The 24,725-nt window shown below is 42.1% G+C and overlaps 1 protein-coding gene across 1 annotated transcript; it reads left to right on the forward strand.

The window, feature by feature from the left end:
* The first annotated feature begins 175 nt into the window (after positions 1-175).
* LOC144014840 (charged multivesicular body protein 4c-like) lies at positions 176-23,304 on the forward strand. Its single transcript, XM_077515142.1, has 5 exons — positions 176-508; positions 2,903-3,080; positions 8,759-8,873; positions 9,114-9,237; positions 22,232-23,304. The coding sequence occupies exons 1-5, from the start codon at positions 325-327 to the stop codon at positions 22,297-22,299; spliced, it is 669 nt and encodes a 222-aa protein (XP_077371268.1). The 5' UTR covers positions 176-324; the 3' UTR covers positions 22,300-23,304.
* Positions 23,305-24,725: the final 1,421 nt, after the last annotated feature.

Consider the following 24,725-nt stretch of genomic DNA (forward strand, 5'->3'; position numbering starts at 1 on the left):
GAGACCACTGTCCCAATTTCGGAACACTGGATGGTCGTGTGCGTGCACGTGCGTGGTTAAGGTTTCCTACAATTCTGGGAAAAAATAGCACGTTGTGTTAAATTTTCCGTATTCCATACGTCCGACAGATGGCGACAGATCGCCAGCAATTATTGAGTGTCGGTATATTGGATCATGACGTCACCCGGCCTGTCCCGGAAATAGAGAAACAACACTAGGCAGGGCGAAGTGTCAAGAGTAGTCAAGCATCAAGGTAGCAAAGCCCAATCAACGGATTATTTACTTGTATGTAAATATATTTTAATACTGTATTAGTGTGTAGACATGTCGATGTTCGGTAAGATATTTGGCGGGGGAGGCAAAGGGACTAAGGGACCGAGTCCTCAGGAAGCGATCCAGAAACTCCGTGAAACCGAGGATATGCTAACCAAGAAGCAGGAATATTTGGAAAAAAAGATTGAACAAGAGCTGCAAACTGCCAAGAAAAACGGCACGAAAAACAAAAGAGGTAAGCCATCCGCTCTCTTTTCTTTCACCAGCATCTCCTCTCTGTTTTAATTAGCCTGCCTTTAATCGTCCCTCTGAGTTAGCGTGTTAGCCGATTTGGCTAACATTTATAGCGGCCGTCGTAGGCTGCTGGCAGCCTCACCTAGCGAATTAATCTCGGGCCGGAGGAATGAACATTCAGGCCGATCACAGTCTACGCTAGTTTTATGTAACGAATTTTTACACTTTCACTGCTGATGTCTGTATTAAACGAACATACACACGCGTGGTAGTCTTTAAAGTTCAAACTAGTGGAGTGACAGACATTACAGAAGACTGAAAATATAGGCTATAGTACAAGATAAAAAGACAAATTATGTGTTAGGTAATTGTGTCCAAAGTAAAATGACAAATCATAAAGTAATCAAAGTTCAACTCTGATTAGAATAGTCAAATAAGTGATACACACATGCAGTCAAAATGGGTCATTACCGACTCGTATTTATAGTTATTAGACTGAGATACGAATGGATACGAATCCATTAGTATCAAAACAAGGCTTCATATGGCATTAAAATGTATTAGCGTCACTTTTTGTTATGAGGTGATAAATTGGTTGAGTAGTTGCAAGCTTGCCTCAGCATTCTGAAGTTCTGCTTAGGACTTAGGACTTCCTTTGGTGAGTTTGCACGTTTTTGTCCTTGATTGTGTTTGTTTCTGCTGATACCCAACCTCCTCCCACATTACAAAAACATGTATGTTAGGTCTATGAGGCCTATAATTGGCTGGGAAGTTGTCCAGGGTATACCTCACTACTTGTCCAAACTCCAAAGTCATTTGGGATAGGCTCCAGCCTCCAGCTCACCGGAGACCCTAATGATATTAAATGTTATTAGTTTAACTCAGCGTTCAAAGTAAACATGGTGAAGCTGCATTTTGCTTTTATGCTGCACGCAATTGGAATAAGCTGTCAACAGAAGTCAAGTCATCACGACTGTAAATGCTTTTAAATCCATGTTAAAAACCTTGCTTTTTTTTCACTCTATCTTTGATTAAGGTCTTCTAAACATTTTTAGATCATTTTTGTTTTTGTTTTTTACTATTATTTTTGAAAGCTACTCTTATTTCTTTACTTTTTTCTTGTGTTTTTGTGTAAAGCACATTGAGTCGCTTTGTTTATGAATTATGCTCTAGAAGTAAAATTGCCCTTGAAGACCCCTGACTGTATAATGAAAATGGAATATGGAATACATACAGTACTGTCATACGTAGAGGTGTGAATTGCCTAGTACCTGACGATTCGATCCGTATCACGATTCATAGGTCACGATTCGATTAGATACCGATTAATCCCGATATGAATTTACAAGTCGATTGTTGAGATATCTTTACTCAAATTTAGAAAATACCATTCAGTTAACTTATACATGTACACTGTAAGATTTGTATGAAAATGTATTATTTATTGATCTGAAACTTCAGTCTTATAACTGTGAGCCACTGTATTTAACAAACAGATTTAACAACATTTTTCACGTTTGAACAGCATTGAAATAAAATCTTAAGGCTAAATGTTCCATTAATATAACATTCTTTCCTGCTTAAGGTGTGAAAGTTAGACGTTTTGTTGAATATTTTTCCATCAAAAATGGATGTTAAAAAAATCGATTCGGCTGCCTATTGAATCGATTCGAGTATTGCGTGCTGTAGTATCGCGATATATTGCCGAATCGATTTTTTTTTAACACCCCTAGTCATACGTGATGTAGACAAAATTGTTGGTTCCCCCTTTGTTAATGACAGAAAAGCCCACAATAATAAATAAATAATAAAATAAACTGAATCTGCAAAAAATATGAATAAATAAAAATGTACTGAAAATGATTAATGCAAATTAAATGTTTTTTTCTTTTGTTTTTTTGGGGGGTCCAACGATTTATTTAAAAAAAAAAAAAAAACTCATGAAAAAAGCCTGTACAAGAAATATGGTACCCTCACTTAATATTTAATTGCAAAACCTTTTGAGCTAATCACTGCAATCGATTAATAGAATTAGTATTTTGGACCACTACTCTCGAGCAAGTGCTCACCATCTTCGAAAGTGTACCCCCGTTTAGGCTTTTGAGGTTCTCCTCTTTAAATATGAATATTTTCAATATCCATTTGAGTTTTTTTTTCCAATCTTGACAACATCCAGCTGCTTCAACATGAAGAAGCACTATCTAGTTGCATATTGTATTGATCATTACACACTTGTCAGTGATGTTTTTTTTCTTCTTCCTTTTTTTTTTAATTTTTTTTTATTATTTTTTTTATTTTAACGACAAAGCCACTTTTGTGCATCTGTCACAGAGTTCTATTTTGTAGTCACGTTTTAACGCTGATGCATTATTCTCATCCCCTCTCCTTTCTGTAGCGGCTCTGCAGGCTTTGAAAAGAAAGAAGCGCTACGAGAAACAGCTGGGCCAGATCGATGGCACGTTGTCCACCATTGAGTTCCAGAGAGAAGCTCTGGAGAACGCCAACACCAACACTGAAGTTCTGAAGAACATGGGCTTTGCTGCCAAGGCCATGAAGTCTGCGCATGAAAACATGTAAGCGAGCGCACATATGGATGGATTTCACAGTGAAGATTTTTTTTTTTTTAATTGTTTAGTGGGTGCTGCTTTTAGAACTCTGCGGTCAATAGACTTAATTTTACAGTTTTCATGATTTGAAGCGTTTGAGTGCAGATGGATTGTGCACCTAAAGACTACGGCGCAGTTCCTCCTTTGAGTATGGAAACAGGAATTCGCCACATAAACAGAAAGTGACAGACAGTGAATGCACTAAATTGACATCATCAGCACATGTACGTAGTGGCTGGAAAATGTAGTTTGAATTAGCCATGGTAATTCAAAAAATTGTCCATGGCCTCAAAATTGAATGATAACTTATCTGATTACTCACGGCCAAAACTTGTCAGTCACATGGTGAGCTACAACCCTTCCAGTCATCTTATGTCACCCTGTATGAACCAGGAAATGGCCTTGTTAGCATGCTGTTCAACCGTGGCGGAGATCTAGGTCCAATTCTTGTTTCCATGCATTTTATTAGGCAAACACAAATTTAAAAAGGAAAAAAACAAAAAGAATAGTCCACCAATGAAAGCTGAACTACGTTGTTGTGGAACTGGGCTGGCCAAACGGAAGCCTGTGGCTGAAAGAATAAGCAATAAACTGCCAATTGCAACAAACTAAAATAAGTGCAGCCTTCTGATTCTTGTAGGGCAGGGGTGTCCAAACTTTTTCATTTGAGGGCTACATACAGAAAATCAGAAGGACGCAAGGGCCACATAATGTTATGACGAGAAATTCTGTTTAGTCCTAAAAATTATACAAATAATTTATTTGTGCTTTTGCATACCGGTATTTAGAAAATTGCTACAGTATATAATAGAGATAGGCCGATATTTGACATATTGGTACATATCGGTATCGGTCTGTTTTATTAATCTGACGGCCGATATGAGCGATCCATTTAAAACTCCGTCTTTTCGCTTCGAATGCAGCCCAGAGCGTCTCTGTCTGTTATGGAGTCCAACTCCAGCAATGTAACGCCCATAGCAGCATTTGATTGGTTAGCCGTGCAAGAGCCAGAACCAATCAGTAGTGTATGCCTGTATCACAGTAGCCGGTCACACACGCACCCACGGACACAACGCGACAGACACATGCTTCGAAGGAAAGTTAAAAGAGAAGAGACTCCGCCGATCGTTTCACCATGATAAGCTAACCACATTGAATTATGTTGTGTATTAAATGCACTATATGAATGGAGCTGCAGTGCCTTGCATTGAATCCCCGCTAGCTAACAGTGGTGTGTTCAGCTTAGCATGTAGGCTAACACCCAGTAGCTAATTCGCTACTTGAACTACTCGGGGAGGGAATCACACACATTTTCACTTAATTAAGTAAATAATGTTTGTTAGAAAGGTTCCAAATATTAACAGTTGTCATTATTATATTGTCTAGTTCCATGTTAAGAGTAGAGTAATGTCATTATATTTACCTCTCGTGACGCACACATTGCATTCTGTGGTCACGTCCACTACTTGTTGCATAGCGGTTATTATGCAGTGAGATGCCACAGTGACACTAAATAGCGTTTAGTTACTTTATATTGTGTTTATTTGTCGCACTGGTTTGCCATTGTGTGCCTTAAGCTTCGAAGTCGATTTGATTGACAGCTCGTTGTGCACCTCGTTAAAGTCCGCTCCGTAACTAATTAAGTGTCTCAAACACCGTTTAACTACACGAACGTGTTCTCTTCCGTATGTTTGGCATTAGTAGAGAAGTGCACTAAAGTATAGTGTGCTTATTTGCTTGTTTTGTCTCTCTTTTCACGTCATGTCTGCTGTGAGTTGGGACATTATGCTCTCAATGGATGCCACTAATATGTAACATCTACGGCCGTAGTCGGCTGCAATTAATGTTCAGTGATGTAATTTCGTTACGTGCCTCATACTTTGAATAATGAGCTCATGTTTGGTGTGTTGTATAACTTTCTCGTGTGTTAGTAACTATTCATGTGGACAGCTAAGACAGTGCTTGTTAATGTGAATTAGCAATGTTGCAGCCCAGTTATTATTTAGACAAGTACATCTGTGCCATTAAGTGATACAGTACAGTACAGTACAGTAGTGAGAGAATAGTGGGCCCATATACACACACGTGTCTATAAGTGTAAAACACATTAAACAGCAGAAAGTGGCAGCGGTCCACCGCAACAATGTCTGTTTAACCAAGTTATTCTTACTATTATTATAACCAAGTTATTTTACTCTACCTTTTTCTGCGTTGATTGGGGCATCCTAAGTGGCACTAAACTACATGATGAAGTGTCTTTTGACAGTTCTCTTGTAGAGAGGAGTAGCATGATATTGCTGTTCCCGATTTAAGATCCTCAGCTTATCAAAACTGTCTATATGGTAACAATAACAATAATTATAATAAGGTCTACAAGAACTGTATGGTGTTCAGGGATGAATAGTTTTTCTCATGGAATTTTTTTTATTTATTTTTTGCTGTAGTAATAAGTAATGCCACAGCTGATGCACATTTTGAATGACAGGGTTCCTCCTATTACTTCAAAATATAAAAATATAACATTTATAGAATAAAACTACAAGTATCCCAAATGCTATAAAAGGTAATGTCACATTGGCCCCCACATTTAACTCCCCCCGCCACCAACGTCTTATTGCAGATAGAAGGATGTAAAATGAAAAGTGCAGTGTGAGAATCCATTGTAAAGAAGGGTTAGGGTTTGCATTATTCAAAAATTTGGTGCCAACATTTTAACTTTTACTGCAAATGAATATCGGCTTCAAATATCGGTTATCTGCCTCCTTGACTACCGATAATCGGAATCGGTATCGGCCCTGAAAAAAGCATATCGGTCTATCTCTAGTATATAAACCAATTTATTTGTAATATGGCAGTAGGGTTATTATAGTTCTGGAATTTTTCATTTTAGTTTTCAGGGTGGTTCTGTTAGTTTTTATTAGTTTAGTTCTTAAAAAAATGCTTAGTTTTAGTTTCGTTTGTTCTTTTCAGTATTCGTATTAGTTAAAAAAAGAAAAAAGAAAAAAAAGTGCATTACTTGTGTGCAATATTTAAAAAACACCATGGGAGCAACGTCATCTGAAGGTGCTTTTCTATTGGCTGCTGCTAGATGATGTCACTTCTGTGTGACATACTTTCAAACATCATTATTCCGATTTATATCAATATAAATCTATTAAAAATCAAATTTAAAGTCATCCCCAAAGACTCATGCATTAAATTAATTACCAAAGACTAAAACGGACGTTTGCTATAATTAAAGTTCGTTTTAGTTAGTTTTGTAAACATAAAATTAATTTTCAGTTAGTTTTTGTTTTTTAAAAAGCATTGTCGTTTTTATTTTATTTCAGTAACAATATTGTTTTTTGAATTTTCGTTTTTTCATTAGTTTTAGTTAACTAAAATAACCTTTAATGGCATCTGTTTTTCGATACCCTCCCTTCTTGCTTTGACCATCTCCAAACATTTTTGTTTTGTTTATTTTATTTGAACTGAGTCAAATGCCATTTTTAGCATATGTCGCGGGCCACTGAAAAATGGACGACGGGCCGCAGATGGCCCCTGGGCCGTAGTTTGGACACCACTGTTGTAGGGCATATGAGTGTATCATCATGGGAAAGCAGTCGAGTGGCAGTTCAGTAGAAGAGAACAAATATTCCTACAGTTAATAAGGTAATTCTCTCCAGATTTTTGCTGAGTTTTCTTTTTGTAGCGTTAATGAAATACTGAAGGACAAAGTATTGAGTTATTCTCATAATTAATATCTTTGTTGTTGTGTTATGTAGGGTTGTAATGATATCCAAACATCACGATACAATATCACGATATGAAGGTCATGATATGATAATTATCGCGATTTTGTGTGCAGGTTAGCGATATTAAAAAAAGGTCACAATATTGTTAAAAAAAATTAAAATAAAAACATTATTTCATACTAAAAAAAACCCAAAACAAACACACAATATTGTGCTTTTGGACATTACAGCAATGACAAATATTATAAAAATATATAATTATAATATATTAAAACATATTACTTACTTGCCAATGCACACACACATTGAATTCCTCCGCATATTGACTCGGATCACAAGCATATTACATTCCCCTGCATCTGACCATTAGCATGGATTTGAAACATATAAGGGCCAAAACATGCATTGTGAAAATTAAACGGCACTAAAAAAAAATAACCACTAGAGGGTCCTAGAACTGCACAAATGGAAATCAACCTGACTTTTTTTAAAAGATGTGCTGCTTTTAATATCGTGGCATGACAACGACGATATATTGTGGCTGTTTTAATATCGCGATATCATGATATTGCCAGTGTCGTTACATCCCTAGTGTTATGGGACCAGTGTGTATGTTGATATTGAAATGTAGCGTCTCTTTACTTAATACAGTGAATAGTTAATGTTGGTGTAATCACATCTAAATGGCTGTCCACGTATGTTGTCACAAGGCGGAAGAAATGAATGAGGAAGTATGCAAGTCGCATCGACCCATTAAACTTTCGCAAAACCAGTAAATAAAAGTGCTACGCAGTCAGAATTGAAAAGGGAAACGGTTTAATAAGGGAGCAGTAAGAAGCACTTGCCCATAGATGACTGGGAAAGATATGTGCTCTTATCTTGTGTAACCTGCAGTTTCTGCAGCACGCCAGGTAAAGTAGGCACATGTATGGAATCTCTGTTGTTTTCCTTAGAAGTGTTCACTGGTGATTGCTTGAGCGAGGCAATCAAAAATAAGTAAAATGATCAAAAAATTATTGTAGCAAATTAATATTAAATCATAATGTGACACAGCATTTTATGTTATTTTTTATTTTCATTTTTTTTTTTTTTTTTATTTTTTTTAAACAGACAAATTTCCCTGGGTTGACTTGCCAAAATACAACAAATGAATCAGAAAAGACATAATTAAAAATCATGTGAATCAGAAAATCTCACAGTACAAGGAGGGCAGGGCTGATCATTAATTGCTCGGTCAACTGGCACTTTCTTACTGTTGTTGGTATGTAATCATTGTGGAACTATACTGTACTCTCTCAATTATGCAGGCCATTATTTAGATGGCCATAGATTTTTGTTTTGATCTGCTCAAAAACAAATCAAATCAGAATTTCCTCATGTTATTTTGGAAGAAGACTCTTTTTCAATGGAGGAGCTGTAGTCCTCCTCCCCTGTTTCCACTCCATAATTTAAGGGGAAGTCATATTTATTTATTTATTTATTTAGTTAGTTAGTTAGTTAGTTAGTTAGTTAGTTAGTTATTTTTTAACCACAAACTATTAAAAAAAAAAAAAAAGTAGTACAACTTCAGTTTTGATGCTGAATGGATTAATTGTGTTTCCATTCATTTCAATTACTTAGATGTGAGTGTTTCAGGTTTCAAATGGGCTCTCAATACCGATTAAGTTCCAGTGTTTTTTTTTCTTTCTATTTTATAATTATAACTTGAAAGTTGCTAAAGTCAACAACACGACAAATAAGACTTATCCATTTGCTTAACATTACTGAGTAACGTTTCCAAACCTACTATATATGCTTATACTCAGAGGTGGAAACTGTATGTCCCAACCTGATTGTCAAACAGTAATAACAACAAAAATGTTAACATGTCTGTCGTGAGTTCACATAGGTTTCCACTCGTCCTCGTTTCAGGGACATTGACAAGGTGGACGACCTGATGCAGGACATAACCGAGCAGCAGGAGTTGGCTCAAGAAATTTCCGACGCCATCTCGAAACCTGTTGGCTTTGGGGAAGATCTGGATGAGGTGGGAAGCGCTGAGTGTCGGAGGGCCTCGCATTCGTGCTTTAATGACACTTTGAATGGGACCTATTCAGGGAAACAATAAATGCACTCTTTCAATAAGTCAGATGATTTGACGACACATATCCTAATTATGCCCATTGAGGGATAAAAATCTGCGTTGTTGTTACTTGAAGCCTACATACAGCTGAAAAAATACTGATTGGTGTTGCTAATATTTAGTGTCGCTCGTTGTCTTCATCAGGATGAACTTCTTGCTGAGCTAGAGGAGCTGGAACAAGAAGAGCTGGATAAAAATCTGCTGGACGTCGGACCGGAGGAGATCAACCTTCCCAGCGTGCCTTCTACTTCATTACCTTCCAGACCTGGTGAGGCCTATTCAAATGAGCTTGTTTTTATTGAACTGTGACAAAGAAAGATACCCTTTGAGATCAACAAACATTTTCAAGTGTTCGAGCTAAAACCATTTTAAAGGGATACTTGACTCATCGAGCCATTTTCAGCAGCGAAAAGTTAATATTTGTCCAGAATGAATTTGATAACTTATTATTATTCATGTACAATTAATACCTTTAAAAAGTAATTAGGGCCCGAGCAGCGACCGCTGCGAGGTCCCTATTGTTTTTGTAAAAATTATTATTATTATTATTATTAGGGCCCGAGCAGCGACCGCTGCGAGGTCCCTATTGTTTTTGTAAAAATTATTAGGGCCCGAGCAGCGATCGCTGCGAGGTCCCTATTGTTTTTCGTTCGAATTATTATTATTAGGGCCCGAGCATCGACCGCTGCGAGGTCCCTATTGTTTTGTAAAAATTATTATTATTATTATTATTATTATTATTATTAGGGCCCTCTTGTTTTTGTAAGAATTCTTCTTCTTCTTCTTCTTCTTCTTCTTCTTCTTCTTCTTCTTCTTCTTCTTCTTCTTCTTCTTCTTTATTCTTCTTCTTTATTCTTTATTCTTTATTCTCCGCAAACGATCGCATTTTTGAGGGCCTAAACATTTACGAAAACTCACCAAACTTTGCAATCTCTTCGGGTCCGGCGAAAAATTTGATATTATGAAGTTGTCATAACAACGCGACTATAGCGCCACCTAGCGTAGAAAAATAAAAACCAATCCCGGCCCGTTTGACCCAGAGCTACGAAAATTTGCAGGCACGCGTAGCACCCCGAGACGCACAAAAAAGTCAGTGGAAGCCATTTCCTAAAATGTACAGGAAGTGAGCTATGAATTTTTGAATGTCCAATTTTGGCCCATTTTGGCACATTCACTGTGGTCATACTTTTACCCCCTTTGCAAACATTTTTCATCCAATTGACTTCAAACTTGGCATGTATCATCTCAAGACCTGAGTCAACAACTGGGCAAAAAATCTTGACTTTTCGAAATACTATATGACGGGGGCGGGGCATCAAAAATTGCCTTTAAAATTTAGTTTGTCCAGAAAGACAAAATGCTGAATAACTCCCATGTACAAGCTCCAAAAAATCTCAAACTTCTCATGCAACTTAATAGTCACGGCCTGAAAACATCTATTTAATAAAATTCTGTTATACATATGGCGCCACCTCGTGGTGACAATAAATGTCATACTTTACGTTTTTAGCTACTGTGCCAAGCTCGTTGAAGGGATCCAATTAAAAATTGGTCAGAAAAGTCTTAACATGTTGATCATGCCCACACCAAATATTGTAACTTTTCGCCAAAGGGCGTGGCCGCTACGGTGCCGCAAAGTCTGAAGATTTTTCGTGACAATAAAAGCTGCTTTAACTTGACCGAGATGATCCTATCTTCTCAAAATTTCACACATTTGATGAGAGTCCAGCCCTTAACTCATCTACAAACTTATATTTAATCTTACTTATAGCGCCACCTACTGGCGATTTTTTTTCTTACGATTTTTCTTCAACGTTTTTTTCCAACCACGTTAACTGGACCAACCTCATATTTGCTCAGATGAGGGTTTCCGCCTTCATGATGTCACAACATGAAGTTTGTGAGTTTTCGTGAATCGCTGTGGGCGTGGCTAAGCACTGTTCGCCAAGAAAACAACGCCACTTTTGAGGCACAGAAACACATGAAACTTGGCACACACATCTGGCCTGGCAAAATGAGCAATATTTTATCATAGAATGTGCTATTTTTCCAAAAATGACTCAATAACGCCCCCTAGAAATTTTTAACGAAGCAGCCCCGCTTGTACGTTTAAGCAAGATCTATGAATATTTTTAGGTGTATGAGGGAGCCCAAGACCTACAAAAAAGTCTCTTGGACCCATGTGCTAAAATGAACAGGAAGTGAGCTACGAATATTTGAATGTCCCATTTTTTACGATTTTAGCACATTTACAGGGGGCATACTTTTGCCCACTTCTCCTACACGTTTCACCCGACTGACTTCAGACTTGACCTGGACCATGTCAAGACCTGAGCCAACGACAGGGGGAAAAATCCTGACTTTTCGAAATACTATATGATGAGGGCGGGGCATCAAAATTTGTATTTTGCAATGAAAAAGATATGCTTAATAACTCCCCAGTACATGCTCCAAAAAATCCCAAACTTGACATGTATGTTTATAGTCAAGGCCTGAAGCTATCTCTATGACAACATTCAGTTATATATGCAGCGCCACCTAGCCCTTGAGGCATGAAAAAAAAAATACCCCACTTACGGTATTTTTACAAAAATTGTAAACTCATTCTAAGTGTGATAAATAAGTCATTTATGAATATTCTTTTACTTTCCACCACTCAAAATGTTCACTGGCATCAGACCGATCCAAACATAAGTACTTTTTTATTTAGTTTTATTTATTTTTGATAGCCTCTATGGACAATAACAGCAACATTGTGCAATGAGTACGAGCGATGATGTGTATATATACTTTTACAAAAAATACAAATCAGGGCAAATCATTCCCTAAAAATAAAAAAGTACACTGATTTTTGCAGATCTTAACATTCACCAAAACCCATTGAGCTTGACACACTCATCACACCTGGCAAAAGAAAAATCCACATGTAAAGGTTTATTATGCCATTTTCAAAGAAACTCTGGGCATCACATTTTGAGCTAAAAAACTCCTCTTTAACGAAGCATTCCCGGTTGTACGTTTTACCTAGAGTTACCAAAATTTGAAGACATATGTAACAGGCCTCGAGGTACAAAAAACCCTTTTTGAAACATATGCTAACCCCAACAGGAAGTCCGCCATTTTGATTTACTTTGAAACGTGTTGCCATTTTTTTGGCCATTTCATAGGGGTCTTATTTTAACGAACTCCTCTTATAGAGTTTATCCGATCATCTTCAAACTTGGTGTGATTCATCTTAAGATGTTGACGATGAAAATTTATTGAAAGCTTTTTATTTCGTCGCACGCTGTTGTCGTGGCATGCACTTTTTTGCAAAGGAAAAAAAATCCTTCTTAATGAAGCATTCCCAGTTGTACGAAGCAGCTAGAGCTACGAAAATTTGGAGACATATGTAACAGCCCACGATGTACAAAAAAAAGTCTCTTGGTGACATGTACTCAACCCAACAGGAAGTCCCCCCGGGGCCGGGCATCACATTTTGTGCTAAAAAAAAAAAAACCCCTCCTCTTTAACGAAGCATTCCCGGTTGTACGTTTCACCTAGAGCTATGATAATTTGGAGGCATACATAAGAGCCCACGATGTACAATGGGGCTACCCAATGAGGGCCCTTTATAGCTGCTTGCAGCTCTAGTTTTTAATTGTTCTTGCTGTCGACTGAAGATGTCATCACCTGTGTTGAGGAAGTTGGTAACGACCAATCATGGCTCACCTGTTTTCTGCATTTGGTTAGCAAACTGAGCCATGATTGGTCGTTACCTACTTCCTCAGCATAGGTGATGTCATCATCAGTCGACATCAAGTAGAAATATTACATTTTAATAGGTACTAATTGTACATGAAAAATAATGAAGTTACCACATTATTTATAGACGAAATATTAACGTTTTACTCCTGAAAATTGCTAAATGAGTCAAGTATCTCTTTAAATACTATTGTTTCCACTTGCTGAGGAAGTAAGTAATAACCATGCCTCAGTTTGCTAACCAAACCCAGAAAACAGGTGAGCCATGATTGGTCGTTACCTACTTCCTCAGCACAGGTGATGTCATCTTCAGTCGACAGCAAGTGGAAAAATTTGTTTTTAATAAAGGGATACTTGACTTATTGAGCCATTTTCAGCAGTAAAAAGTTAATATTTTGTCTATAATTAAAACGGATGTAACGATTAGGGCAATATCATGATTACCGTGATATTAAAAATGCCACAATATCGTCGTCGTCATGTTCACAATATTTAAAAAGAGCACATCTGTTGAAAAAAATCAGGTTGATTTCCATTTGTGCTGTTCTAGCACCCTCTAATGGCTAGTTTATTAGTACAATTTAATTTTCGTTGGGGATGTTTTGGCCTTCTATGTTTAAAATCTATGTTAATTGTCAGATGAAGGGGAACCTAATTTGCTTGTGAAGCGATCAATGTGTGCTTGCATTAGCAAGTAAGTGCCTCAATATTGTTATTAGAGATTGTAGGTGGTTTATGTGCATTGCTGTTATGTACAAAAGCACAATATTGTGCTTTTTTTAGTATGCGCCCTTTTATTTATTTATTTTTTTTATTTTTATTTTTTTTACAATCTTGTGATCTTTTTTAAATATCGCCGACCCCACCACAATATCGTGATAATTATCGTATCGTAACCTTCATATCGTGATAATATCGTATCCTGATGTTTGAATATCGTTACATCCCTTATGATTAATGTGGTAACTTCATTATTTTTTCATGTACAATTAATACCTTTAAAAAGTGATTCTATTTCGTCCCTCCCGAACGCCAGATGGTGGTGCTGTAACCCGCACGGAATTCCCCTTGTTGCGACGGCGTCATCGAGTAAGAATTACAAAAATGCTCGTACTTGGTTCCGGCTGACGTCGCACTGTATATAAAAGGGAACGTCGCCAGAACACATCCTCTTTAACCTTTCTCGCACAGCGTTATACGCTCCGTGCCGTCGCGAGTAGCCTGTGATCTAGTGGATCGGGGCTGCGAGTGTGTCTCGCCCCCCTTGGCTGCGACGGTTCAGTGCATTTTTTCTTTCGCGGTGGTTACGGATAGACTGGATCGCTCCTGCCATCATTATGAGAGCCACTTTTGCCACCCCTCGGCTGTGACAGCTTCAGGCCGGTGCGCATGAGTTCGATTGTCATCTGTAACGAAAGCCGTTTGGATTGCTTTGGTATGACTTGCTGGTGCGGGTACGGCTAATAGTATCCTCTCCTAGCTTGTTTTGTGTTCGGTTGGAGTGTGTGATTTCAGGCTGACACAACTCTTGCCAGAAGCACCAGCTGCTTTGATGTTGCTAGCTAGCTAGGGTGCTGTTACACGCCGACTGTTTATGACGCCACATAGAGCTGCTCGCTGTGTGTGCGCCCTTATCGCGAGGCCGATCCGCCATTTCGTTGCAGCTTCGGCACATCGAGCGCGTACGGGACACTTCCATCGCGTGTCGTCGCTCCCTCCTCACGGTGTCTGCCGCCGTTGTTGCGCGGAGCTCCGTTTGATTCCGTTGGTGACGGGGCGGCTAGCCTCCTATCCCAGACGAAGGTAGCAGCATTTCGGCGCGCACTCATTGATTGCGCGGCGATTGCAAGCTGCTATGGAAGATGCCACCAGCTGTAAACACTGCGGAGGCTCCTTCCTGCCGGAAGAAGGCCTCACGGATTGCTGCCTCGACCGTCGCTCAAGGGCTGACGTGGCAGCGGCCCGCCCCCCTGGGGCCACTACGTCGACTGATGTACTGCCGCAGCAGACCTCGGTAGCCGAGCTGGGGAGGCCAGCGTCGGTACTGGAGTTTAACCCTCCCCCACGGAGCCCGGGCTAAACGCAGGTCGGTTTCTCCTGCGCATACCCTTGCAGGTAAGAAAAGCAGGTCTGAGTCGCAGTTGGCTGCTCAAATGAGGCGCTTGGAGACGACTATGAGGGCGATGCAGGCTCAGTGGAGTGGCCAATTCCTTTCCACTTCACAAGCCACAGCGGGGGTGGGGATTGCTGAGGTGGACGTGCCCGAGGCAGCCCCCACTTGTTCCCCCCGGCGCACGAGGTCGACGATGATGCAATCTCCATTGCGGCCTCTGCAGCCTGTTTCCAAGAGGCTGAGGACGAAGGTGATGTGGGAGACTCTGTGTCCGTGGCCTCGACATCTCCTCCGTCAGAGCAGTTTTCAGCTGGCGTGGACGTGGCGCGGAAGGTTATGCTCAGCGCCTTCAAACGTCTTGGGTTGGAAACGTCGGTGTTTTCTCAGCCTCCTGCCGAATGTGGCCTCTCTCCCATGGACCACTCAGAGGCCTTTTGGGTCCCTGAATCTCGTCTGTTCTTGACTGATCTTCAGGCCTGCTGGCTTAACCCGAGTGTTTTCCCCCGGCTTCCTGCGGATGGACGTGTGCTGACTAATATGCGGTTCCCTGCTCCTATCGGGCTGGGACATATGCCTAAGGTGGAGTATTCTGTTGCTTCACTGATCGTCTCTGCGGAGGAAGCCTTGAGAGAGGATGCCAGGTGCCCTGACAGTCATTGGCGCCTGACGGATGAACTGGTAACCAGATCATATAACACAGCGGCATTTGTAGCGCGCCTGGCCAATGCACAGGCTCATCTCCTGCTGGCTCTTTCGGCCGCGAACGCGGCCGGCGAAGTGGAGGAGGTCTCAGCGTTTTGTAGTATGGCTTTGAGAGATTTGTCTCTCCTTGCTAGGGAACAGGGCCGGTGTATGTCTTTGCTCACCCAGGCACGCCGACAGATCTGGCTGGCTCAGTCTCCCTTGCGGGAGACCTCCCGGAGGGAACTGCGACGCCTCCCGGTGGTTCCGGGCCAGCTTTTCAGCTCGGCCGTGACAGGAGTACTTGAACGTACGGTGCGTGCCAATGACTCGAAGCAGAAGTTTGCTAGCCTTACCAGGCCGTTTGTCCCCGCAAGCCCTTGGTGCACGGCGGCTGTGCTTTGCCGCAGGCTGGACAGACTTTTCGTCATCCAGGGGGTTCCGGGGCTCGTCGGCCCTCGCGGAGACAGGGGACGGATGCCCATGGGGACCGTCCCTCTGAGCGAGGCCAACCCAGTCGTCCCCGGGCTGCACGCACTGTACACCATCCCTCCCGGAATCCGAAATCCGGGAGTGCAAGGCACTGAGCCCGTGGGGCCGGCAGTCGGTTACTTTTCCTGTCGGCAGCTCAGTTGCTGGGCTGCCCTCGCCTCGGACACATGGGTGGTTTCAACCTTAACTCATGGGTACAGGATTCAATTCCGACGCCGGCCCCCTCTCTCCAACCGGGTCAGAGAGACGGTCATCAGCAACCCGGTGAGGGCACTGACTCTGGATCAGGAGCTAGAGGCCCTCCTAGCCAAGTCCGCTATCGAGGCAGTGGATCCCTTGGCTCATCCAGAGGGATTCTACTCCCCCTACTTCCTCATCCCAAAAAAAGACAGGCGGATTCCGCCCTATCCTGGATCTGAGGGGGCTGAACCGTTATCTCAAGGTGCTACCTTTCCGCATGCTCACTACGTCGGCCGTGTTGAGGACGGTCGCCCGGGGAGAATGGTTCACCTCAATTGACCTGAAGGATGCTTATTTCCACGTCCCTGTGGCCCACCAGCACAGGAAGTTCCTCTGCTTTGCCTACAGGGCAGTTCAGAGTGCTCCCATTCGGTCTATCACTCTCTCCCAGGGTGTTCACGCGGGTGGTGAAGGCAGCCCTTGTACCCCTGCAGTCGCGGGGGATGAAAGTGCTCCCCTATCTGGACGACTGGCTGATATGCGCACCGTCCAGGGCTCAAGCACTCCGAGATACCAGCGTGCTTCTGGAACATGTGGCAGATCTCGGCCTCAAGGACAACCTGGAGAAGTCCTCTCTTGTTCCGTCTAGGGGTGTGAATTGCCTAGTACCTAACGATTCGATCCGTATCACGATTCATAGGTCACGATTCGATTCAATGCCGATTAATCCCGATATGAATTCACAAGTCGATTGTTGCGATTTTTTTTACTCAAATTTAGAAAATACCATTCAGTAAACTTGTACATGTACACTGTAAGATTTGTATGAAAATATATTATTTATTGATCTGAAACTTCAGTCTTATAACTGTAAGCCACTGTATTTAACAAACAGGTTGTAACATGTTTCATGTTTGAACAGCGTTGAAATAAAATATTAAGGCTTAATGTTCCATTAATATAACATTCTTCCATGCTTAAGATGTGAAATTTAGACGTTTTGTTGAATATTTTTCCATCAAAAATGGATGTTAAAAAATCGATTCGGCTGCCTATTGAATCGATTCGAGTATTGCGTGCTGTAGTATCGCGATATATTGCCGAATCGAGTTTCTTTAACACCCCTAGTTCCGTCCCAGAGGACTTTGTTCATAGGGATGTTGTTAGACACCACCTCCATGACAGCTCGGCCTTCCCCTCAGAGGGTGGATGATGTGCTGCGCCTCGTCTCTCTCTTCCGGGCCAACGTGCAGCTGCCGTACGTCCAGTTTCTGCGGCTGCTGGGAAAATTGACATCCCTGACGGCCCTGGTGCCGCTGGGCCTGCTGTCTCTGCGGCCATTACAACGGTGGCTGAACAGTTTCCGCCTCAATCCCCTGCGGGACCGTCAAACGCGTCTTCATGTGGCCAGGCGGTTTGTCGTTGCTCTAGCGCCGTGGCGGCGCAGGTCAGTTCTGGCTGCGGGAGTTCCGCTGAGAGTGGTACCAACACGCCGCGAAGTGGTCACCACCGATGCCAGTTTGAGTGGGTGGGGTGCAGTTTGGCTACACAGAACTGCGCAGGGTCAGTGGTCTGCTGCGGACAGCTCGCTTCACATCAATGTGCTGGAACTGCAAGCGGTGCATCTGGCCCTCATCCACTTTTTGCCAGATGTGGCGGGGAGACACGTTCTGGTGCGGTCAGACAACACCTCCACTGTATATCACATCAATCATCGGGGAGGAACGAGGTCAGCCCAGTTACTTCGGGCCGCACAACGTCTTCTCAAGTGGGCTGCTCCCCGCCTTGCCAGGCTGCGGGCGGTGTTTCTCCCAGGCATTGCCAACCAGTCGGCGGACGATTTGTCCCGCCAACGTCCGCCTCAGGGAGAGTGGTGTCTCCACCCAGAAGTGGTCGACGACATTTGGAGGTGCTTCGGCAGAGCGGCAGTCGACCTTTTTGCCTCCGAGGAGTCCACTCACTGCCCCCTCTGGTTTTCTCTGAGGGAGAGGAGCAGCCCACTAGGCCAGGATGCGTTTGCACACCCTTGGCCGAGAGGTCTCCTGTATGCTTTTCCTCCTCTTCCCCTCGTTCACCTGACTCTTCAAAGGGTCCTTCAGGAGGGTCACACAATGTTGCTGGTGGCCACCTTTTGGCCGGCCCAGACGTGGTTTCCTCTTCTCAGCCGTCTTTGCTCATCCGACCCGTGGCCCCTGCCCGCTCGGCTGGATCTTCTGTCCCAGCAAGGGGGGCAGATTTGGCATCCCGATTCTCGTCGGCTCAGGCTGTGTGTCTGGCCGCTGGAGGGCGTGACTCAGGGTTGACGGCGTGCTCGGCGTCTGTCAGGCACACGATCCTGAATGCCAGGGCCCCTTCCACTCGTTTGCTGTATGCTAACAGGTGGAAGTTGTTTAATGAGTGGTGTGCCAACAGCGGATTGGACCTCGTGACGTGCCCTATTCAGGCTGTTTTGGAGTTCCTTCAATCTGTGTTTGACACGGGGCGCTCCCCTTCTACTATCAAAGTCTACGTGGCGGCGATTTCGGCTCGCTATGTTACGCTTGATGGCAAATCAGTGGGTTGCCATGGTCTTGTGTCTTCCTTCCTTAAGGGAGCCCTTCGCCTTCGTTCGCGGACCCCGCCTCGGGTCACTGCCTGGGACCTTTGCTTGGTTCTCGACACACTGTGCAAATCCCCCTTTGAGCCGCTGGCCGAGGTGGAGTTGCGGTGGTTGTCTCGTAAGACGGCAATTCTACTTGTGATCGCTTCCGCTAAGCGGGTGGGGGGATCTCCACGCTCTTTCTGTTAGTCCAGAATGCCTGCGTTGGCACATTGTGGCCACATGCGGCTTTTGTGCCCAAGGTTTTGTCGGGCTCCCATGCCAATCGCCCTATTCGCCTTGCGCGTTTTCCTCCGACCTCAACGGACGGAGAGGCCGCTCCAGGCCTCTGCTGTCCTGTCCTGTGAAGGCACTCCGTTCTTATTTGGAGGCTACGACATGCGGACGTACATCCACCCAACTGTATGTGTCTTACGGCGGCCCAACAAAGGGGGCCGCTATTTCCAAACAATGCCTCTCTCAATGGATCACAGATGTGATTCGACATTCGTATAGAGTCGCTGGTCGCTCCCTTCCGATGGCGGTTCGCAGCCACTCCACCAGGGGTGTGTCTACGTCGTGGGCTGCCATGAGAGGCGTGCCCTTGGAGGACATCTGTGCGGCTGCCTCGTGGTCGTCGCTAGGGGTGGGAATCTCTGGCATAAAGCCGATTCGATGCGTATCTAGATACATGGGTTACGATTCGATACAAAAAACGATATATGTAAAGGCAGAACGGTTCGATACGATTCGGTTCAGTTTGGAAGCGATACGATTCGATTCGATATCCGGTTCGATATTTCAAATAATGCATACAATATAGTTAAATTTGTTAACGTAGACAAATATTAAGAACCCAATCCTATGGAATAACATTCTCACAGTGTTTTCAAATATGTAAAAGAGCAGTTATCACTGAGCAATGTTTCTTTGTGGTACTGAAGGAAATAACAAAATGTCAAATGTATTTATTTTTAGACAGAGGCAAAAAAAAATATGTTCTGAGTTACATCACTGTTGGAATGGATCAAAAACCAAAATAGATTCAGAATAAACAATGGAAACAAAGTCTATCATTTCAACCTGAGCGTAGCCTAGTGTTTTGAACACAATAGGTATTAGTTACTGTAGGTAACAGAAGTGCGACATTTCAGCCTGACTATAATGTTTTTTTTTTCAACAATAGGTATTAGAGGTAGGTAATAAATGTGCAACATTGCAGCCTGAGTAAATTTGAGTGCTTTTTTGTGATGCAAGGTTGATGGTGTGTGCAAAGCACATGAGGTGAGGGCTCATCTCTGCTTCCTCCCCAGCTAATACCATATTGCTGGCATTGTCGGTAATTAGGGCTGGATGCTTATCAACAAGGTTCCAATCAGTGCATGCCTGTTTCAGAAGAGCACCTATATTTTTCCCAGTGTGAGATCCTTTGAACACCCTAGTTTGTAATACATGACACTTTAATTGCCAATCTGAGTTGATGTGGTGGGCTGTAATCGTTATATATGACTCCATTGCACATGACGTCCACGCATCGGTTGTTAATGCCACTCGCTCTGCTCTCGCCAGTTCTTCTTCCACTTGGCTCTTCACTTGCGCATACAAAGCTGGTATACATGTGTTGCTGAAATGCTTTCGGGTTGGTAATGTATATCTCGGCTCTAGGGTATGCAGCAAATCCTGAAATCCATCACACTCAACTACACTGTAAGGACATAATCCCTTAGCAATGAAACGGGTTATTGCATTCGTGATTTCCTTAGCTCGTGTCGAATTGTAGCCGAGTTTCCCGAAATACCTCTGGATACTACCCGTTACTTGCGGTGCATCGTTAGAATGCTGCTGTTTGTTCCTTGATTTTAGCTCACCATACTCGTCACGGTGCTTCCTTGTCGCATGGTTGTCCAGATTAGTTGTTGATCCAGTGTACTTCAGCGCTGCTCGGCACAATTTGCAAATGGCATAGCTTTTATCAAGTTTTCCGCCTCTTTTGTAAAATCCAAAAATGCTCCATACATTAGATGTTTGTTTCCCCGATGCGTTGAAAATCGTTCTCTCTGAATCCGTAGTTAAATTGGCGCTCGCACCGGCAATAGCCGCAGTACTCGTATCCATATTGCTTAATGTTGGTTTTCAAACACGTTGCTAACTTGTTACAGAGCTATTACTGCGCACGCGCGAGTCGCCTTCTTCTTCGTTGTCGCTGTCTCCTTCTTCGTTGTCGCCGTTGATTCTGTCAGGGGGGGGGGGGGGGGGGGGGGGGGGGAGTCTCCTTCTCCGTGTCTTCTTCCTCAACCCCCACCTTCACCTCCACCGCTACTCTGCATGGCAACCGATTTCTAGCTTCGCGATAGCCGGTTCAGAGCATGACAATCGGTGCATCTACTAGTTCCTGGCGGATTTTGGATCGATACAGTAGTGTGCTGTCGATACGGTCATGTTGTTCGCATTTACGAACCGATATCCGGTTGAATCGGTTTTTTGTCCCACCCCTAGTCGTCGCCCTGCACGTTCTCAAGGTTCTACAGCTTGGATGTCACCTCTCCTCATCCACTGGACGTGGTTCGTGGTCCTGCTGAGGCCCCGTTGTGAGGTACATTTTGCAGGGTCTTCATGACATCGCTGGTATTCGGCGTTCCGTGCTGGTTACAGCACCGCCACCTGGCGGTCAGGAGGGACGAAATAGAAGGAAAGTTACGAATGTAACTACGGTTCTCTGAGTCCCGAACGACCGCCAGCATTGCTTGTCACTCAGAACCCTCGTGTTGGTTTGCGCGAGAAAGGTTCTAGAGGATGTGTTCTGGCGACGTTCCCTTTTATATACGGTGCGACGTCAGCCGGAACCAAGTACGAGCATTTTTGTAATTCTTACTCGATGATGCTGTCACGACAAGGGGAATTCCGTGCTGGTTACAGCACCGCCACCTGGCGGTCGTTCGGGACTCATAGAACCGTAGTTACATTCGTAACTTTCGTTTTTCTACTTGCTGTCGACTGATGATGACATCGCCTGTCCTGAGGAAGTAGGTGACAGCCAATCATGGCTTACCTGTTTTCTGGGTCTGGTCAGTCAACTGAGCCATGATTGATCATTACCTACTTCCTCAGCACAGGTGATCTCATCATCAGTCGACAACAAGTAGAAAATTGCTTTTTAAAGGTATTAAATGTACATGAAAAATAATGAAGTTATCAAATTCATTCTGGACTAAATATTAACTTTTTACTGCTAAAAATGGCTCAATAGTCAAATATCTCTTTAAAAATAGCACAGAGGCACCAATATGAATATTATTATTTTTTCTGCTAGCAAAAGGTCTCAGACTGGATTGAAATGTCACATTCAACAGACAAGCCACAATATTGTAATAATCATTGTCATTATCTACCACCTTGCATTTTCCATTTAGTTTCTGTTCCTTAGATGTATTTTTGTTGTTCATTTGAGAATCTTCTATTTTTCTCTTCCCCAAGCGACAAAGAAAGACGAGGACGAAGACGATATGGGCGACCTGAAGCGCTGGGGGATGGAAGCCATATAAATGCATCACGCGACGCATCTTGCTTACCTGCATCACAGACGGAGCTGAAAAGAAGAAAGAAGGCACGAATGGACTGATAAGATGTTGTGTGTTTGTGTTGGAAGAAATCGCCTGAACTCAATTTAACACTCCTCCCCTTTTCCCGCCCCTCAAAAAAAGATGAAATGTTGTAGTCTTTCTTACCCAAGTCTTAGAATTTCTGACGTGTGCTCACTTAGAGGCTTGCCAATGGTGGGTGTCTCTCATCCAGCAAAGTCACTATTATTTTATGAGAACTGGCGCTGAGAGTTCATGTCAGTGTGGCATGACTTCCATAAACTGTCTGCACACTTTTCCTTTTCATAGCTTGGGTATATAAAAAAAAAAAAAAAAAAAAAAGAGATGCTGCAGGGTGACGTTGTGATCGGTTCTCTGTTTATTTCAAACCCCATGTTCCATCCCAATCTGTGTGTTTTGTCTTAAAACACCTCTGCCCCCATCCTAAAAAAATCACACGTGCTCACCAGTGCTTAGCTATTTGCTGTAAATATTGGACATGTGTCTCTTTTTCTACTCTGAAAGTTTCTGCTGTCGTTGAGAGCCCAATTCAGTTAAGGAAAGCATGCAACAAAATGTGAGTTGCCAGCAAACACAATAGGCATGACAAGAAGAGGAACAAGTTCAGAGCATTTCAACACGTTCACCCTGATTCGGGTCTTCTCACTATTAAGGTCTATGTTTCAAATGTTATGTTAGATTGATACTAATAGCAACTATGGTCACATTTCAACTGTATCCACAAGGGGATGGAAAGATTGTCACTCTATTGTGTCTTTAACATTGGTTACATTTTGTTTTGGAGTTCAAAAGTGTTTTACAGTTTCAAATTCATGATGTAGATTTTTTTTTTTACATTGTCGGGGAAACGCACTAGAATTACAGCTGGGCAGGCATGGATGCATTTCAATCTTTTATTTATCCAGATAAGAATATTATTTGCAAATTCATTAAAAGACAATTCTTGTATTTGTGTGATCTCTCTCTTTTTTTTATTTTTTTTTTGTTTTTACTTGTATTTAGATTGTGGCCCAACTGACCTGCGGACAATCTTGTAATCACCCATCAATCCATTTTCTTAACCGCTCACTCCTCACAAGGATTGCGGGGTGCTGGAGCCTATCCTGCCGGCTTCGGGCAGTAGGCAGGGTACACCCTGAATTGGTTGCCCACCAATTGCAGTCTTGTAATCATATTGCTGAGAATTAATTTCTGTGAAATCTTGAATGAAAGTGAAATGACTGACAATTACTGATATGCTGACAGCCACTTGGAAATTTAACATCAATGATAGTTTGTGTTGTGGTCGATATTTATAGTAAAAGCTGTTCTTTTTTTTATTTTTATTTTTTTTTTTTTATTTAAACAGCTTTATTGACTCAAAGAATAAGTATGGAACAGTATACCAGAAATAAATTGAAATGATATTAGTATACAGTATACTAGTGTACAACAAAAGAAACAACACTATAATACCAGGGGCTTCATATACATTCAAATAACTTTTTTTTTTTTCTTTTTTTAAGAAGCAACTATTGGCAGGTTTCAGAGCCTTTCTAATATGAGAATATTATAAGTCTAATATAGGTGCTAGTATCAATGTGAAATTGTGTGAAGTCGGGTTTTTTATTTCCATACTTGCATTTATGAATAAAAAAAAAAAATATGCCCTAAGTATTAACAAATTACTAATTTAAAAAAACTATCTTCATTAGCGTATTTCCTAATATATATATATATATATTAGGGGTGTGAATTGCCTAGTACCTGACGATTCGATTCGTATCACGATTCACAGGTCACGATTCGATTCGATACCGATTAATCCCGATACGAATGGTCACGATTCGATACCGATTAATCCCGATACGAATTTATAAGTCGATTGTTGCGATTTTTTTCCATTCAAATTTAGAAAATACTATCAGTAAATTTGTACATGTACACTGTAAGATTTGTATGAATATATTTATCTAAAACTTGAGGCTTATAACCGTGAGCCACTGTACACAAACAGTTTGCAATCTGTTTCACATTTGAACAGCATTAAAATAAAAATATTAAGGCTTAATGTGCCGTTCATATAACATTCTTCCATGCTCAAGGTGTGAATCCTAAAAAAAAAATAAAAAAAAAAAAAAAATCGGAAAAAAAAAATCGATTCTGCCGATTATTGAATCGATTCGAGAATCGCGCGATGTAGTATCGCGATATATCGCCGAATCGATTTTTTTTTAACACCCCTAATATATATAGTACATATTTTCCCATTTCAGCTACGGCCGAGTGTTTGCACATATCTAGAAGAAAAGTTTAATTATCTCTGGGTGGTTTCCACAAAAAGAGCAACTTGTGTCAATGTCCTTTTTGAATTTGGTCATATAATGGTT

This window comes from Festucalex cinctus, chromosome 2 (genome assembly GCF_051991245.1).
Source record: "Festucalex cinctus isolate MCC-2025b chromosome 2, RoL_Fcin_1.0, whole genome shotgun sequence".
Taxonomy (NCBI): domain Eukaryota; kingdom Metazoa; phylum Chordata; class Actinopteri; order Syngnathiformes; family Syngnathidae; genus Festucalex; species Festucalex cinctus.